General features: G+C 49.9%; 1 protein-coding gene across 5 annotated transcripts in view; it reads right to left on the minus strand.

Moving 5' to 3' along the window:
• Positions 1-2,266: 2,266 nt before the first annotated feature.
• The window catches only part of LOC105493109 (fumarylacetoacetate hydrolase), a 36,627-nt gene continuing 20,987 nt past the window's right edge, over positions 2,267-17,906 (minus strand). For all 5 annotated transcript variants that reach the window (XM_071100817.1, XM_011760550.2, XM_011760547.2 and 2 more), the window contains 5 exons: positions 15,983-16,058; positions 12,834-12,880; positions 10,507-10,608; positions 9,575-9,692; positions 2,267-2,492 (listed from right to left, as the gene is read on the minus strand). In XM_071100817.1, the coding sequence (XP_070956918.1) occupies positions 2,413-2,492; positions 9,575-9,692; positions 10,507-10,608; positions 12,834-12,880; positions 15,983-16,058 (423 nt within the window). In that variant the 3' untranslated portion in view covers positions 2,267-2,412. The remainder of the gene's footprint in view (positions 2,493-9,574; positions 9,693-10,506; positions 10,609-12,833; positions 12,881-15,982; positions 16,059-17,906) is intronic.

The following is a 17,906-nucleotide window of genomic DNA, read 5'->3' on the forward strand; positions in this document are numbered from 1 at the left end:
ACAGATGACGTCGGCATTCTCTGGTGCCAGTGGGAACAAGTGGCTTAATAATGATTTTAAGTGACCTTTGCCCATGACCCAGCAATCTCCAGTAAAGACCTACCGTGCGGAGCATGAGGCCTTTTATCTATGTGCAGGTGAGGGCTTTGAGAAAAACAGGAGTCACTCCTGTGGGTTGATGCCAGGAGAGAAGGCTTCAGGAACAATCTCAGAACACAGTCGAGAGAGCAGGGGTTTTAGCTGAGTCAACAGAAGCAGATGTCTTCCAAATTCAAATAAGTGTTTACATCAGTCTGATCTGGAAAGTAGCGTCTGGGAGACCCGGCTGACAGCTGCCCTATACAGCATTTCCACTGAAATCAGCAAAGCACTGGAGAATATGGCCCTAGAGCATAGCTCTAGGAAGTAAAGTCCGCGGGGAGCAGTTCAGCCTCAGAGTATGATATTTCCAAGCCTGCATGTAGCAGAGACTACTGATTGTCCCCCAGTGTTTATTCTCCCCTTATTTTAGGGCAATCAAACTAATTTTCACAGGGCAAGCAATGTGTTTAGATGAAATACTGTATTTACAGGCTTTCTTGTAATGAGGTATGGCCTTGTGACCAAATTTACATCAATGAAACGTAAGAAATGTGTGGTATGGGACCACCAGGAAAGCTGCTTAAAGTGACCTAACTCAGGAGGAAGGAGTTCTGCCCTTCCATCCTCCCAGTCCTCACCTCTTTGTTGTCTCTTTCTACTGGCCTGGAACTTAGGTATACTAGTTGGAGCTCCAGCAGCCATTTTGCACCATGAGGTAACCCCAAGACTGAAAACCACATACCGAGGATGGCCGAGCAGAGGTATCTTTAATGATACTGTGGAGCTGCCATACTAACTCCAGCTGCCATACTAACTCCCAGATTGCTTTTATGTAAGGGAGAAATACCAGTCTCCTTGATGTTCTTTAGAAATGATAAGCATATTCCATCCTCAGGGCTTTGCACTGGCTGATTCCTGTGCCTGGAGGACTCTGTTCCCAGGTATCCATCTGGCCTGCTCCCCTCACTCCTTCAGCTCTCTAGCAGAAAGGTACCACAAGATTAAGGCCTTCTGTGACCACATTTACAATAGCATCCACATTCCCCAGTCATCCATAAAACTTATTACCATCTGTCATACCACATGTCGTTTCCTTATCTGTTTATTGTCTATCTCTTTCCACTCGAATATAAGCTTCGAATGGGCTATTCTGTTTACTGCTGTGCCTCTCATCCTTAGAACAGTGCTTAACACATGGAAGGTGCTCAATAAAGATTTGTCGAGTGAATGAATGAATGGTACGATCTGATGGATGGGCTCTGCATCCTCAACTATCCTCCTAGGCCCCAGTATAAGGTTCATCAGGCCCAGGAAAGGTTGCAGGGCACCCTCCCTTGCTGTAGTCACCAAGGAACTAGGGTAGAACCAGGGCTGCCTGTGTGCAATGGGTTGAGGCAGAAGAGATGGGACAGAGCTCACTCTCCTGGCTCTAGTGGGCTTTCAAGAGGTGAAAAGCTAGGTCCTTTTCTGCCATCATCACAGTTCAGGTGTGCACCCATGACTTGGAGGCTCTTCCCAAGGCTTACAGTGTGGAGACACAGCCACAGGGCCCATGAACCAAGCCTACAACCCATATGTGCTCATCCGTTAGCCCCAAGAAATACTGGACATGTAGGGTGCTGTGATGGGCAATTTCATGTACTAATTTGGCTAGAATACCCAAATATTCTACATGTTTCTAAGAAAGCATTTTTTAGGTGAAATAAACTTAAATCAGTGGAGTAAAGCACATGACCCCCCACAGTGTGGCTGGGCCTCATTTAATCAGTTTAAGGCCTTCACAATGATTCACTTCCCAGAGGAAGAGAAAATTTTGACAGCAGACTGCTTCAGATTCAAATTGCAGCTCTTCCTTGGGTCTTCAGTCAGTAACCCACCCAGCAGGTTTTGGACTTGCCATCCTCCAAATCCCATAAGCCAATTTGCTAAAAATCAATCAATCAATCAATCAATCGACCTCTTTCTCCTTGGTTCTATTTCTCTGGAGAACCCTGACTACTACAGGTGCCAGTCTCTTTTCATATTCCATGGAATACCAGGAGGCCTGGGATGTCTAATAAGAAAACCCCACAAAGAGCCGTGACCTCATGAATAACAGTGAGAAAACATATTAATGAATGTCTGGCAGGGAGGCTTTACACACCTTGACCCACTGGATCAAATCACGATCATAAGTGGACACAGCTGCACCTGCGGCAGTGCAGGCCTCAGAGCACAAGGGCTTTATTTGTCACTGAATGAAGGACCAGGCCTACAGCCCAAGGGAGGACCCCCGTCACAGGGTTGAGAGGGGTGCTTGAGCCCTTTGTTTCTGGAACAGCAGAGAAAATCTCATGATGGCAAGAGAGCAGGCAGCACTTTTCCAGCACACTGGCCAAAGCCGATGCGGTAACCATCCCCCTGGCAGTACCCTGGAACAGAGGAGGACAAAGGTCAGTCACAAAGTTGCTGGGCTCACCAGAACCAACAGGTAGGCAGCAGCAGTGCCCGTCAGCACACAGCTGGCCCAAGGCAGGAAGGTGCCATCAGAATCACACACATATCTTAAACACAAGAATAACCCTCCACAGAAGCTGGGCAGAGTCGCACATAGGAGCACTTGGACTAGAACCTGGGCCCACCTCACAGCCAGGGATCCTCAGAGGAACTGCAAGGCTCAATAGCTTTCCTGTGGCTGATATGGTTTGGCTGTGTCCCCCACCAAACCTCATCTTGAGTTATAGCTCCCATAATTCCCATGTGTTGTGGGAGGGACACGATGGGAGATAATTGAATCATGGGGTGGTTTCCCCCATACTGCTCTCATGGTAGTGAATAAGTCTCATGAGATCTGATGGTTTTATAAGGGGAAACCCCTTTCACTTGGCTCTCATTCTCTCTTGCCTGCCACCATGTAAGACGTGCCTTTTGCCTTCCACCATGATTGTGAGGCCTCCCCAGCCATGTGGAACTGTGAGTCCATTAAACCTCTCCTTCTTCATAAATTACCCAGCCTCGGGTATGTCTTTATCAGCAGTGTGAAAACAGACTAAAACAGCGGTCAACAATCCCCACACGGGTTTGAGTTCAAATCCTCGCTCTGCCAATTAGCCTGAAACCAGAATACCTGAGTTCAAAGCCTAGTTCCTCCACTTACTGGCTCTGTGACCTTGGGTCCCTCTAGACCTCAGTTTCTTCATCTGTGCAATGGATCTAATGATAGTGCCCACCACACAGGACTGCTGCAAGGATGATGGGAGCAAATGCATAGAAAACTCTGAGAACAGTCTCAGTCCCCATGTGAAATACCCTGTAAGCATCAGTCATTATAACCTTTATGAGCTGGGTGGCTGGGAACAAGCTGTTTAACTTCAGAACTCACCTCCCTCATCTACAAACAAGAAAAACAATGCTTATCTCTCAAGGTTGTAAGGATTAGACTAAATATTTCAGTGAAATTCCCAGTACATCTCAGAAACTAATAAATACTAGTTTCATTCATTTAATTCCATTTCAATAAGGCTGATGGAAAAGCAGAGAGAAGTCCATCTCTGCCCTTGAGAGCGGTCCACTTAGAGGGAGTGGGAGGTCTGGATGAGAGATACAGAGAAATGTCTACAAGGTGCTGAGTGAGCAGCATGGAGGGAAAGGGAGCAGGGAGCGGGGACATCTGAGCCAGGCCTTGACAGGTAGCTAGGAGTTCATTAGGGAAGACACATGAAAATGCCACTCCAGACAGAGGGAAAAACATGTGCAAAGGCTCAGAGACTCAAGCATTTGTCACATCTGTTCAGTGAGGCTGTCCTTTGGGGGACCCTAAGAAGCCAGGTTACCAAGGGCTCTGAGAAGCCATGGTAAGGTGTTTGAACCTCATTCTAAGGGCAATGAGGTGACACAGAGGAGTGTTCAGCAACTTTCACTTATCAGAATCAAGTCAATACAGAGGCCTTCAGGCACCTGGGTTGAATTGCTTCTCAAAGGCCCCGAGCCACATGAAAGCCAGAAGAGGCAGTGACAGGGCACCACTGAGACGACACCAGGCCCAGGATGGAGGCAAAGCCACTTCTGGGGATGCTAATGACCTTGAGTTACAGAAAAATACTATTAGATCCCCTCGCCTGCTGGAGGCAAGCTCCAAACATGGAGCTGTGCTTTCTGCTACCCAATGTGAAGAGAAGAAATGATGCATTACAAGATCCCAGAAGCCAAGAGAAAGAAATCCGAGCACAATGCTGAGAAGACTCATGGCCGTCTGACACCGAGACCAAGGGTGGATCCGCACGACGGGGTCAACGACATCTTCAGAACAAGCCCTACCGGCCCGAAAGGGTACAGCTTCTCTGAGGTGGTCCTCATGGCCACCCCTGCCCAGCAGCAGCTCAACCCAGCATGTTTCCTCGGCCCTCTCCCTTCCACTGCCTGGTCATCTGAACGGGCCTTCCGGCTCGGGCCACTCTGACCACTCTCCTTCTCTGGAAAGGCAGCAGCTTGAACACCACAGTGGCATTCCCAGAATTTTTGGTCCTGGAGCCCCTTACCCTCCCTGGCGCCAGCACAGTCGAGCCAGCCTCCCTGGCTGGGCGCACCCCATGACCCACATGCTGACAACGTGCAGGGATGCCCTTTGTCAAGAACTATGCCCTCGCCTCTTCTGTTGCTCAGTTTCATTATTTTCTGTCAGTCACTTTTCCATCTCAGTGCTCAGAAATATCCACACCACTGGAGGAAAAAAAAAAAAAAGCCTATTAAAGTAAAACTGGCTCCCAGCAGAAATTTATTAAACAACTATCAAAACAACTAACTCGGAACTGCAGCATTTTTAAAGAGCCTTCTCCCAAACATGGTCCTGAAGGAGAACGGTCACCGCTTCTACACCCTGGGACCCCTGGCCACCCTTGCCCAGGAATTCTGTGCCAGGCAAGGGAAGCAATAAAGCTAGAGAGAGAAACTGGAATAAACAGAGACACAGGAAGACCAGGTGGCAGATGCCACCACTGAGAGATACAGGGAAAGAAACGAAAGACTTTTGCTCAGATATTGTTTCCAAATAATGTCAGATACCAAGAAAGAATCCACAACAAACCACAACTATCAACACATCTAAGATCCGAAGGAGAGTGGGAAATGCATGTGTCCAGCAGTGCAGAGCCATCTGTGCAAATGCCTGTGAGAACACATTCTTGCAAGTTGCAAGCTGAACACTAGATGGGGCTTGTGAGCAAGACTAGGGGATGGATGAGTTACACCAAGACCATCAGAGATTTTTGTTAATTGTTGGTTTGTTTACTTTACCTGTTCTCTTGCTGAACATTTTGTGGTTTTTAGACTCTCAGAAATGAGAATCTCATTGCACTACTTAAAGAGGCAAGAGGACACAAGGGTTCAGAGCACAGCTCCTGGAGCCCAGCTGCCTGTGTTCAAACCCTGGCTCCACCCTGTATCGCCTGTGTGATCCTGGGTAAGTATGCATCTTTCTGGGTCTCAGTTTCCACATCTGAAAAATAGAGACAATAAAAGTAGCTGCCTCGTTAGGAATAGAAAATGTACTGCAGGTAAAGCACTTGGCACAGTGTCTGGCCTGCAGTAAGTGCTGCGGCATTGGCTGATGCCAGCACTTCTGAATGTTCTATCACATTTCCAATGGTTAGAAATTGACCTGGGGAAGAAGCATCCGTGAAGAGCAAGCAGGGAAATGAGAGGCAGCCATAAAGGCATCTGAGCAGGTACAGAGAAGGAGGAGGAAAGCCAGGAAGAGCTGAAGAAACCATGTGTGGCTTTCAAGCAAGAAAGCAGCTCAGCAGGGCCACGTGACCGATGAAGTCGTAGAAGGTGACGGCAGAGCTGTCCGCCGACACGGGGCACCTTTGCACAAGGTAACACAGCTGACGCACCACCTCCACCTGCCTGCTCCTCTGCTTACCCCCTCTTTTCCCCCATAAACACACAGCCCAAATTTTAGCAATATGCACTCATTTGAGTTTTTCAGTGGTCCCCTTCTGTATGAAATTCTCTTTTTTATTTTTATTAATATATAATGTATGCCTCTCATCTTAGCAAATTATAATTCTTCTTTCTTGGTTCCAGGGGATTTTGCGCATCTGTTCCCATTTCCCTCTTCACTTGCCAACACATGCTTCTTCAGATCCAAGGAACTGCCTTCCCTGAATTCCTCTGCTGGCCTCCAAAAATCCTTCTGGAGCAAGGCATTGTATACACAAACAAACATGGAAATGACTCTCATGGCATCTTGGCTCCTTTCTCAATCCTTCCCTGGCTCAAATGTCAAGAACACATGTGCATTCCAACTGCTAAATACCAGCCTCCTTTCTTCCAGGCCCTGGACAGCTGCCTGGTCTAGCATGGCTTAGTCAGGGGCCCTTATCACACTGACAACAGAGAACTAAAGCCACCATTTTCTCTTCTGCCATCATCTCTTTCCTTCCTTTCCCCAAATCAAAACTTCAGAAAGTGCTTTCACTCAATCCACAGAACCGTGACCAAAGGCCTGCGGTAGGTCTGGCAAGCATTGCAGAAAGACTAGAAACAAACCCAGCAGGGGAATCAGAAGACCTCGGTTGCAGCCTGGCTTCCCCAGTTGTGGGACTTTTGTCAAGTAACCTGCCTTCTATCAGCCTAAGTTTTCTACTCTGCAAAATGGAGGCAATGATATATTACCAAATGGCTATTGTGAGTAAAAAATGAAATAAGGAAGGTGGACATGCCTACAATATGGTTGGCTACTAGCAGATGTTCAGTAAATATTGTCAAATGCAAATTAGAGAGGTTTAATTAGGCTGCAGAAATGTGAGCAAAACGGGTATTTATTGACTAATAATGGGTATCATCTGCTGTTTTGAACTCGGCCTGCATCTTCTCTACCAAATCCACTTTATTCAAAGAACTAACCAACAGCCACACTGAGCATGCACTACGTGGTTGCTACTTGGACTAAACTTCGCTCTCCAAGAGCTCTGGAGTGGACTAAATTATGGCCCCCAAAGACATACGGCCGAATCCCTAGGACCTGTGAATGTTACCTTATATAGTAAATTTTTTGGAGATGTGATTAAGTTAGGATCTTAGAATGAGGAGATTGTCTAGGTGGGCCCTAAATACTATCACATATGTGTTATAAGAGAGAGGTAAAGGAGATGAGACAGAAGAGGCGGCGACAATGTGACTGTGGAGGCAGAGATCGGCACGATGTGGCCACAAGCCAAAGAGGCTTCCACCAGACGCTGGAAGAGGCCAGGGACAGACGCTCCCCAGAGTTTCCAGGAACGTGGCACTGCCAACACGAGGATTTTGAACTTGTACCTTATAGAACTGTGAGAGAATACATTTCAGCTGTTTTAAGCCACAAAGTTTGCGGTACTATGTTACTGAGGCCACAGGAAACTAACACAAGCTTTTAGTTAAGCACAGAAACTGACATGAACATCATTAACCAGAATTCTGTATTTTCCATGAATTGCTAGCAGAGAGGACAGAGATATTGATTCTACCTGAGTAACCAGAGAAGGTAACATTTGGGCTGAGCCCGTGTATATCCAACGGTTTGCAGGTAATGAGAAAAGCAACTCTCTTATCACAGAGGGTTACGTATTAGAACGAGACTGTAAGACTAAGCAGGTAGAGCAGAATCAGAGGGGAAGATATTGATTTGTTGAAACAGCAGCTTTGAGAAGACCTTGAGTGGAAGAGTAATGGGAAAAGCAAACATGAAGGTTCATTTTTCAGGCACCATGAGCAGGATGGATTGCAAGGGCCTGGTGCAAAAGCTCGTCTAGGATTTCAGGCCTGGAAGGGTGATGGTGTGGAGTGGGTCCGCGGCACAGAGATGGCAGGACATTTTCCAAGGATGCCCAACAGACTGTGCTGATGAAACGGGGGCAAGGTTCCAGCCCATAGATTGTCAGCGGTACGAAGACAGTCAAGGAAGGAGGGGCGAGGGTGACAATTAGGCATCCCAAGGGAAATGTGTGGTCAGCAGGTGGAGAGCAGGACATGGAGTGTTAGTGCAGAGGTCGGGCACCACCTCGCCCCAGGGTGGCTGTTCTACTGGGCAAGCAGGTGCCACTGCTTGTCACTTCATGCAGGGATCCCATTAAGAAGAGGTCAAGAGGCAAAGCCTTCTAAAAACTGGGTTCTGGAAAAAAGCAGCAATGACAATAAAGAAAACTATGAAAAGACGACCATCATCGCCATTTTTAAGCACTCACAAGGTAACATGTCCTCTGATAGGTGCTTTAGACACTATCAAAGGTGTTAAACACCTAGGTTCTGAAGATAAGCTGCCTGGAAAGGAAACCAGATTTCATTATTTACTGGCTGCAGATCTGGGGCAACTCATTTAACCCCACTACGCCTTCACTTTCTCATCTGTAAAATGGCGCAGTCACGACACTGGAATATAAACCCAGAAGAGCAGAGACTTCATTTGTCTTTTTACCACCAGAACCCCAAGATGGGACTCAGAGTAGGTGCTCAATAAATGTCTACAAAGGGAATAAACGAGTTCATTTAATCTTTACAACTATGCTGTCAGGTTACGTATTGTATTCACTCCATTTTAAAGATGAAGAAGGCTGGGCACGGTGGCTCACGCCTGTAATCCCAGCACTTTGGGAGGCCAAGCCGGGCAGATCATAAGGTCAGGAGTTTGAAACCAGCCTGGCCAACATGGTGAAACCCCGTATCTACTAAAAACACAAATATTAGCCAGGTGTATTAGGAGAGCTTTTAGTTAATCATGGAAACTGACACGTACACAATTAGCATGCCTGTAATCCCACCTACTCAGGAGGCTAAGGCAGGAGAATCGCTTGAACCTGGGAGACGGAGGTTGCAGTGAGCCGAGACTGTGCCACCACACTCCAGATTAGATGACAGAGCAAGACTCTGACTCAAAAAAAAAAAAAAATTAATTAAAGATGAGGAAAAACTGAGTCTCAGAAAGGTTAAATGACTTAATGAAGGTCGCACAGCTGGTGGGGGACCTGGGAGTCCAACCTGAATCTTTCCAGCTCTAAAGAGTGTGCTGCTAACCACTATGGTGCCCTTCCCCTCTATTAGTAAAATGTGGTAGGCAGAATGGCCCCCCAGAAGACTTAAGAGGCACCCTTGCCTCCTCGCAATGGGCTGCTGGGAAGCCTCAGCCACTAACTCAGCTGAACCTTCCTTGATCCTAGTCATAGCTCACCAAGTTTCTGCACAGGAGGTTTGCTGCAAAGTCTAGACCCTGAGGAACCTGCCAGGATTTTATAATTTTGCTCAGGGAGAAGGGAGACCAAGCAGAATGTCTACAGTCTTTCTGACCTGGGGAGACTCACGCTTGAAGTCCTGGGTAGCCATAGCTGTGGGGAAGGACAGAACAAGCAGGCAGAGACTCTGGGAGGCAGAGTCAGGATGCATTAGAACAGATGGCTTCATGGCCAGGTGGAAGCGTCCCGCAGCTAGAACAGTGCACGGCGGGCAAGGAGAAAGATGAGCTGCTGGGTTTGGCAGCCCTCACCTGTTATGATGACTTCATCCCCGTCCAGCAGAAACTTCCTGGTCTGACCATTCCCCAGGCTGATGGGCTTCGTTCCCTTCCACGACAGTTCCAGCATGGAGCCGAAGCTTTCTGGCTCCTTATTCACAGGAAAGGAAAGAAAGAATACCATGAATTTATGCCTTGGCTCTGGCATGGACCATGCTCAGCAAGACCTGGGAGTCCCGAGAAGCAGCAGGGGCCCTCATGCCCCTCAGAAACACTGTCTCGGCCTTGGTGGGATCACTGCAGAGATGCCTTTGAGACTTGGAACTCTGCCCCTTCTTCCTGTGGGGACAGCAATGGTTCCACTAAGGACATCGCTTATTTAGGAATCAGTGAATCCCTGACCAGAGTGCCCAGTGCCCCCTGCAGCATCCCCTCCCCACTCTGGAGGCTGCAGTTTGCCCAGATACTGTGATGCTTAACACCCTCCTGTCGACAGCTCATGGAACAAGAGAGCTCGGCGAGGCCCCTGCAGGGAGTGACTGACGCATGCACCACCCCAAGGTCATCGTCTCCGAAGGTTCTGTGACTCCCGCAGGCTTACAGGGGGACAAGTGGGCAGGAAGGGGCACAGCAACATGGCCACCTCATCCTGGGAGGGTACAGTGTGAGATGGTGACAACAAGACACTATCACTGTCTCCTGACTCCTCCCCACGTGTCACTGTGCTGCTCCCCTACAGAGGCAGAAACCCAGGCCTCCGTTCTCACACCAGTCTCCTTAGGTTTGCATTTGGATGAGAAGTCCCTACTGCACCCAGAGAGAAAGGCTATGAGGAAGACAGAGTTGTGAGATACACCCACCTTGGGCCTGAAATTCCTTCTTGAGGGTGAGCTGAGGGCCCTCGGGGCTGTGTGGGGAGTAGGGATGCTCTGTGTGGGCAGCCCTCAGTGCAGCCAAATACTCACCGGCCCACTGATGGTCCCAGTAGCCAAGAGGTCCCCCGGCCGCAGGTTGCAGCCATTGACAGAGTGGTGAGTAAGCTGCTGCAGCATCGTCCAGTACATATACTGTGGGCAACGGACGCAAGGTGGAATGAGCAGCTGCAGGCTCAGCCTAGCATCCCGGAGGCAACTGAGCACAGCCTGCCCTGCTCACGACCACCTTCCCTGGCCTTTCCCCAGTCCCGAGCTCCCCCAGCCAGCTCTCTCCAGGCCCTTATAGCAAGGACACACTGTCCTCCTAGGGAGCTGCCCAGAGACTTCCCTCAAGCTCTTTCATCTCCTTCACAAGCTCCGACCTCAGCTCCTCTGCTACCTCAAGCCCACACTGACCACCTTCTCCAAGCAGCATCCCCTAGGGGCTGACCTTGCTGCTCAGTCCCTCAGCCTGCAACATGCCCATGTGTATAACACTCCACTCTGCCCTGGGAACACCCTCCAGTCCTGCATTGGGAGAGTCTAAGTCCTCACCACAGCAGAGGCTTCTTGTGAACAAAGCCCTCGCTCCCATTCTCCCATGCCGGCCCTTGGGATGGACACTGAGCAATGGAGCTGAATGATTCAAACACGATGTCAGGGCAGGCCAAGAAGTGATGGAGAGCTATGGGAGGTCAGGCTGTGGGCAGAGGGGTCCAAGGTACCACGTGCCCACCGAGACACTCAGAGGCAATGCACGCCCACGCCTGTCCCACGCCACAGCTTCTCACATCGCCACTCCTATAGTCATACATCCCAGCATAGGAAACCCAAAAGATGGATTCTTGCCCACAAGCCCCCACAAGGAGGCCCCTTAATTTCTTCTTACTAGCCTAAGGAGCCCAGAATAATATTAAATTAGAAGGGAAATTAGGGGAACTAGGAATGGTTCAATGATTCAGAGGATATTCAAAAGGCCAAGAAACAAATGAACCATAAACATATGACTAACATGCCCAGCTGCATTAGTCATTAGGAAAATGCAAACTGCAGTCACAATCCCCGGCACAGTTTGAATGAAAAGGCAAACACCACCAGGGCTGACGAGGATGTGGAGCAGGCAAAATGCTTACATGCTGCTAGTGGGAGTATATACTGGTATAACCACTTCAGAAAACTGTTTGGAAGTACTCCTAGGCTGAATCTACGTGTACTCTATGACCCAGCAAGCTTATTACTGGATATACACTCAACAGAAATGTGCACATATGTGCACCAAATGTGTGTACTAAAATGTTCACAGTAACTCTACGATAGCCAAAAACAATGGAAACAACCAAATGTCCATCAATTGTGGAATTGATGTGACTTAAAAAAATAAATCAAGTGTGGAATATATATATCGTGCAACACTAGAAGGCAATGAGAAAAATGAGCTATCACTGCAAAGAGCAACAGGGTCGAATCTCACAAATATAACACTAAAACAAAGAAGCCAGCTAGAAAAGAATACATGCTATCCTATGATTCCATTTCCATAAAACTGAAAAACAGAAAAAAAAAATATGGTAATAGAGGTCAGGAGAGGAGTGACCTTTGCTGGAGGGAGTGATTAAGTGACCTGGTGGGGCCCAGGGGTCTGCTGAGATGCTGGAAATGTCCCATTTCTGATCTCGGTGCTGGTTGCACAGGGATGTTCATTTTAGGAAAACTCTTCTAGCTATACGTGTATAATATGCACTTTTTAAAATTTTTATTTTTTGAAATAGGGTCTTGCTCTATCACACATGCTGGAGTGCAGTGGCGTGATCATGGTTCACTGCAGCCTCAACCTCCTGGGCTCAAGTGATCCTCCTGCCTCAGCCTCCCAAGTAGCTGGGACCACAGGTGCATGCTACCATGCCCGGCTAATTTTTTTACTTTTTACAGAGACAAGGTCTCATTATGTTGCCCAGGCTGGTCTCAAACACCTAGGCTTAAGTGATCCTCCCACCTCGGCCTCCCAAAGTGCTGGGATTACAGTAATGTGTGCATTTTTATCTATGTGTATTACGTTTCAATTACAAGTTCACTTAAAAAATAAGTCACTCTCACCAATACAGCCCCTGGCAGGACAGGATAAACCAGGAATGAGACCTTTACAGGAACACCTATTGTCCCCCAAGAAAATCCCTGGCCACATTTATGCAGCCTCTGTGTTGAGAGAACTCTGTGACCCCATGGCCGCTCCTAAAAGAGACAGGCCATGGAAGCTCCAGGCCCACAGGCTGAGCCATCATCATATCCCAAAAGCAATGCCCTCCTCCTGCTCCTGCCAAGAAGAAGAGTCTCTCTTTCCCCCAATTCTAAGAAGCAGTCTGATCAGCGCCAAAACTTACCTTAGAATTGGACTTGCATATGGTAGCCGCCTGGCTCATTCCTTCTCCTGTAGGAAAGAAAAGCAATATTGATGAAAACTTAATTCCATGCTTCAGGGAGGCAAATAAAAAAAGAATTGTTCTGTGGCTAAAGCTTCCCATCGTCCAACATGATTTCACTTAAAGTCTGTGAAACAATTAGCTCCTAGGACATCAGAGCTGGGATGTCCAGGGTTGGCCAATACATGCGCATGAGTCACCACTTCCTCCTCCCACGCCTACAGCAGGCGGCATTAACTGATCACAGCGCATGTTTGCTCTGAGTCCACATGCAGCCTCAGAAATCCTTCTTAACACAGTGAACCTGGCACCCACAAATCCACTGGAGATAGTGTGCCATTTGAAGGCTACTTGTGACCTTTGACCAAGGATAACCTGCTGTCCCCTCAGGAGTCCTCTGGATAGCTGGGTCATCTGTCCCCTGCCAAGCTCCTCCAGTGATGGGCAATGTGCTACTTTACAATGGACTAAACAATATTTACTAAACATCTACTACATGCAAGTTACCGGACTGTTGTTGTTCCACTTCTGAACAACACTAATAAGTAGAAAGCTCCTCTGCTCCCTCAAAACCTGGCTTCAGGCCGGGCGCGGTGGCTCAAGCCTGTAATCCCAGCACTTTGGGAGGCCGAGACAGGCGGATCACGAGGTCAGGAGATCGAGACCATCCTGGCTAACACGGTGAAACCCCGTCTCTACTAAAAAATACAAAAAACTAGCCGGGCACGGTGGCGGGCGCCTGTAGTCCCAACTACTCGGGAGGCTGAGGCAGGAGAATGGCGTGAACCCGGGAGGCGGAGCTTGCAGTGAGCTGAGATCCGGCCACTGCACTCCAGCCTGGGCGGCAGAGCGAGACTCCGTCTCAAAAAAAAAAAAAAAAAACCTGGCTTCCTCCCTTGGTCCTAACTTCCCCTCTGAGGTGGCACAGAACAGATGTGCTCTTCAGCCATGCGAATTCTGGGTCCCCCAAGCCTGCTCCTCCCCAGACCCTTTCACCTAGATCCCAACTCAGAACATCAGAACTGCAAATGCAAGTTCTGGACACCATGCTTTCTGGATAATTTTGTCCCTTCTCCACCAGTGGCCTCCCCTGGGTGAGTTCACCTCTAGGCAGGCAGGAAGAAATATCTAGGATGAAACCAGATAGAAAATACACTCCAAGCATGCATAGTGAGTGGCAGGAGGCCAACCTAGAACTTGTGACGCTTGGATTGAGTCCCAGCCCCGCCATTAGCCAGGTAGGTGGCTCGGGGTGAATCCTTCTCCTCTCTGAGCCTCAGCTACCTGACCTGGAACCTGAAAGAGCAGGTCCAGCACAGCTTCCCAGGGGGCCCTGAGCAGCCAGGAGGCTCTCTGTGGCAGCCTTTTCTCCGTGGAGCATCCTGCTCCCATGGCAACAGCTCCTCACTCCTGCAGGGTACTGAGCCTCCTGACAGCAACCACCTCATGAAGGGCCGAGACCCTGGAACTGGCAGTGAGACAGACACGGCAAAGGCTGGTGTGTGCAGACACAGCAGATGGAAGAATGGAATGGAGCTGGCTGGGCGCGGTTGCTCACACCTGTAATCCCAGCACTTTGGGAGGCTGAGGCAGGTGGATCACCTAAGGTCAGGAGTTCGAGAACATCCTGACCAACTTGAAGAAACCCCGTCTCTACTAAAAATACAAAATTAGCCAGGCATGGTGGCACATGCCTGTAATCCCAGCTACACAAGAGACTGAGACAGAAGAATTGCTTGGACCCAGGGGCGGGGGTTGTGGTGAGCCGAGATCGTGCCATTGCACTCCAGCCTGGGTAACAAAAGTGAAACTCCGTCTCAGGAAAAAAAAAAGAGAAAAAAAAAAAAAAGAGAAAGGAATGTAGCTAAAAAGGAGATGTGGCCAGAGTGTGGCTAGGAGGTCTGTGTGTGGCCACCAGGCAAACCCTCTCCACCTGAGGGCCTCTATTGGGACTGGAAAATGACACCTGACTCTTCCTAGGTACAGACCCTGTCCCAGACCTTTGCATGAATTGACATGTTTGGTCCTCACAACACACCATGAGGTCAACGCCATTATTATCCCATTTCATAGATGACAAATGAGGACATGGCCAGGTTGGGCAACTTGCCCAAAGTCCCGCAGTTGAGGAGCAGAGTCATGGCCTGCAGAGCCAGTCTCTTTATTACCAACTCTCTGCCGGTCTGTTCACGGAGCTGGGCTGAGCAGCCACAGGGAGATGTGGGCCCTGTGTACCTCAGGGCTGGCCCAGTGTGGGGATCTCAGGCCTGTCTGCAAGACACACAGGGCTGGCCCAGGGTGGGAATCTGGGGCCTTGATGCGCTGGCTCTGTGTGGCCCCAGGGGCTCAGCCAAGCCTCCTGCGAGCAGACCCACAAGGACATGCTTTCAAACAGGCACTCAATGAAATGTGCCACCCACCACAGAAGTGAGGGTCAGTAGCGATATGTGAGCGGGGGCCAGGCAGCCCCTGGAGAGGCTGGAGACGGGATTCAAGTGGAAGACAGAGGTGCCGGACTCCATCCTTTCAGCCCTATCACTGAGAGCTCAGTGATAGGGTTAATGCCCTGTGGGCCCAGTTAGGTTCCCAGTGAGCACCAGAGCGTCTCCTCCCCTCCTATTTTATTTTATGTTATTCTATTCTATTCTATTCTATTCTATTCTATTCTATTCTATTCTATTTTTTTGAGACAGAGTCTCGCTCTATCGCCCAGGCTGGAGTGCAGTGGCGCCATCTCGGCTCACTGTAAGCTCCGCCTCCTGGGTTCACGCCATTCTCCTGCCTCAGCCTCCCGAGTAGCTGGGACTACAGGCGCCCGCCACCACACCAGGCTAATTTTTTGTATTTTTAGTAGATGGGGTTTCACCATGTTAGCCAAGATGGTCTCGATCTCCTGACCTCATGATCCACCCGCCTCGACCTCCCAAAGTGCTGGGATTACAGGCGTGAGCCACCGTGCCCGGCCCTCTTTCCTTTAGAAGAGCCACACGTCTCCAGGGCTGTAGCATGTGCCCCCACCCTTTTGCCAAAGCTCAGGAGCCTTCAGGACAAGGCACACAGGCACACATTCCCTCAGAGCTCCTGGCCATGTCAATCCCCCCACGACATACCTTTCAGGGCAACAGAGAGGTTGATGTCAAATGTGTAGGGCCGATCATGGCAGAGATACGGCAGAGGCCTGGGGTCCTGGGAGGGCAAAGCACAGCACAGAGGTCACTGGCAGGTGGGCTGAGCTCATCTGGCTGGGCCCCCAGACCAGTCAGGCCCCCGGCAGCACCTGTTCCCCCAGGCAGAGGGTCTGAGACAGCAGGAGCATTCCCTCTCCAGGGTCCCAGCACTGTGTCCTTGGATAGCAGTGGGGGGATCATACTGTGGGGCTCCAGGAAAAGCAGCCAAGGAAGGGGCATCAGTAGGTCAAAGGTCACAGAAGCCAAACCAGAGATGTTCCTGTAAGCCACGGGAGGGGAGAGAAAGGGAAGGTGGGCAGCAGACAAGTCAAGATGGGGAACAAAGCATGGCCTGTGAGGAAAGGCTGGGGCCTGAAAGGGCATTGCAGGGCCCCTGGAAGGCAGAGGGGTCACAAAAGAAGCAGACAGCCCTGGCTGGTGTTGGAGCCAGCGAGGGAGGCAGCTTGGGTGGCCGGGCCAGAACATCTGCACTTCGGCCAAAAACAGTGTTTTTCAAAGCATGGTACGTCAGTCACCCATGGGACATGAGATCGTTTTTGGTGATTCTAATAGTTAGGAAACACTGTAGCTAGTGATGCCAGTAGGAATATAAAGTTCCCTTCTTAATATATTAAGTTTTAAACTGGGAGCCACTCTGAAGAAAAACATTAAGTAAATAATAGTTCAGAAGGGGTAACAGTAGTGATGATTGTACATAAATGGTGTTCAGGAAGGGCTGGCACAGAGGAGTGTGGGCAAAGCCTTGTGATGACAGACCTGGAAGAAGGCAGATGACTGGAGGACAAGCAGAGAGAGGCTGTGGCCTTCCGGCCCTAGGGAGACTAGACAGGGCTGCTGTCGGCTAGAGAGAAAGCCACGTCCTGGACACTGAAAATGAGCAGGGGTGGGCAGGGAGCAGCGAGGAGAGAGCAAGGGGCGAGTGTGAAAGCCCCACAGTACTTCACTAGAACTGGCTTGCAGGGAAAGACCTCAAGGTTGTTTGTAGCACAGCAAACATGAGATGACCCCAGAGGCAGAGGAACACGGGATAGCAGTGTGGGTACAGGACCTGCACAGGGTGTTGCTAGACGCCCCCAGCAAATGAGTGGTGAGATGCTCAAGTGAGGATGTGCAAATGGCTGGGAGCTTGGCCTGGATCCCCACAGGGAGGTCAGAATTGGAGAGGGGCATCGTGAGGACTCCGAGACACTGGAGAACGAGGACAGGTCACATGCCAGAAGCCAAGGGGTGAGGCAATGCCAACAAGAGTGAGGGGCCACAGGAAGTCCATGCTGAAGGGAACACAAGGTCATGACACTGGCTATCGGGTCACAGGTGACTCTGGCCAGATGTTGCCAGTGATGGAGTGGGGCAGATTGCAAGAGGCTGAGAAGGGGGGACTGGGACCAGGGGTCAAGGCCTAGGCCCAGTGGTAGACCCAGTGGTGCTGGGAACCAGAGGCTGCCGGGACTCCCTTGTTGCTGGACTCCAAACTGCATTCTATGAGTTGGGATCCAGGTGGCGCCATTTGCACAGAACACGATTTGATGGCCACCTGGGAGGTTGTGCAATGTTGGTACCTGCAGGGACTCCTCCTACCAACTGGCCAGATCCCCTGGTCTTGCAAGATTCTTAAGGTTACAAAATCCTGTGTTTTCTCCAAGAACTGTGCCAGGGTCAGGGAAACCATAAGGGAGAATGATGCCCTGGCTGCCTGGAGGTAATCGTGGCCAGGAACTCCCAGGCACTCCACTGTGGGCATGCCGTGGGCACAGGGCTTCCTTCCCGATGGTCTGCATGCCCGGCATGTCCACTCAGTGGGCAAGCAGGCTCGGAGGCAGCAGGGCTGGGTTTGGGAGCTTCCTGC

The sequence above is a fragment of the Macaca nemestrina genome, chromosome 7, assembly GCF_043159975.1.
Source record: "Macaca nemestrina isolate mMacNem1 chromosome 7, mMacNem.hap1, whole genome shotgun sequence".
Lineage (NCBI taxonomy): Eukaryota > Metazoa > Chordata > Mammalia > Primates > Cercopithecidae > Macaca > Macaca nemestrina.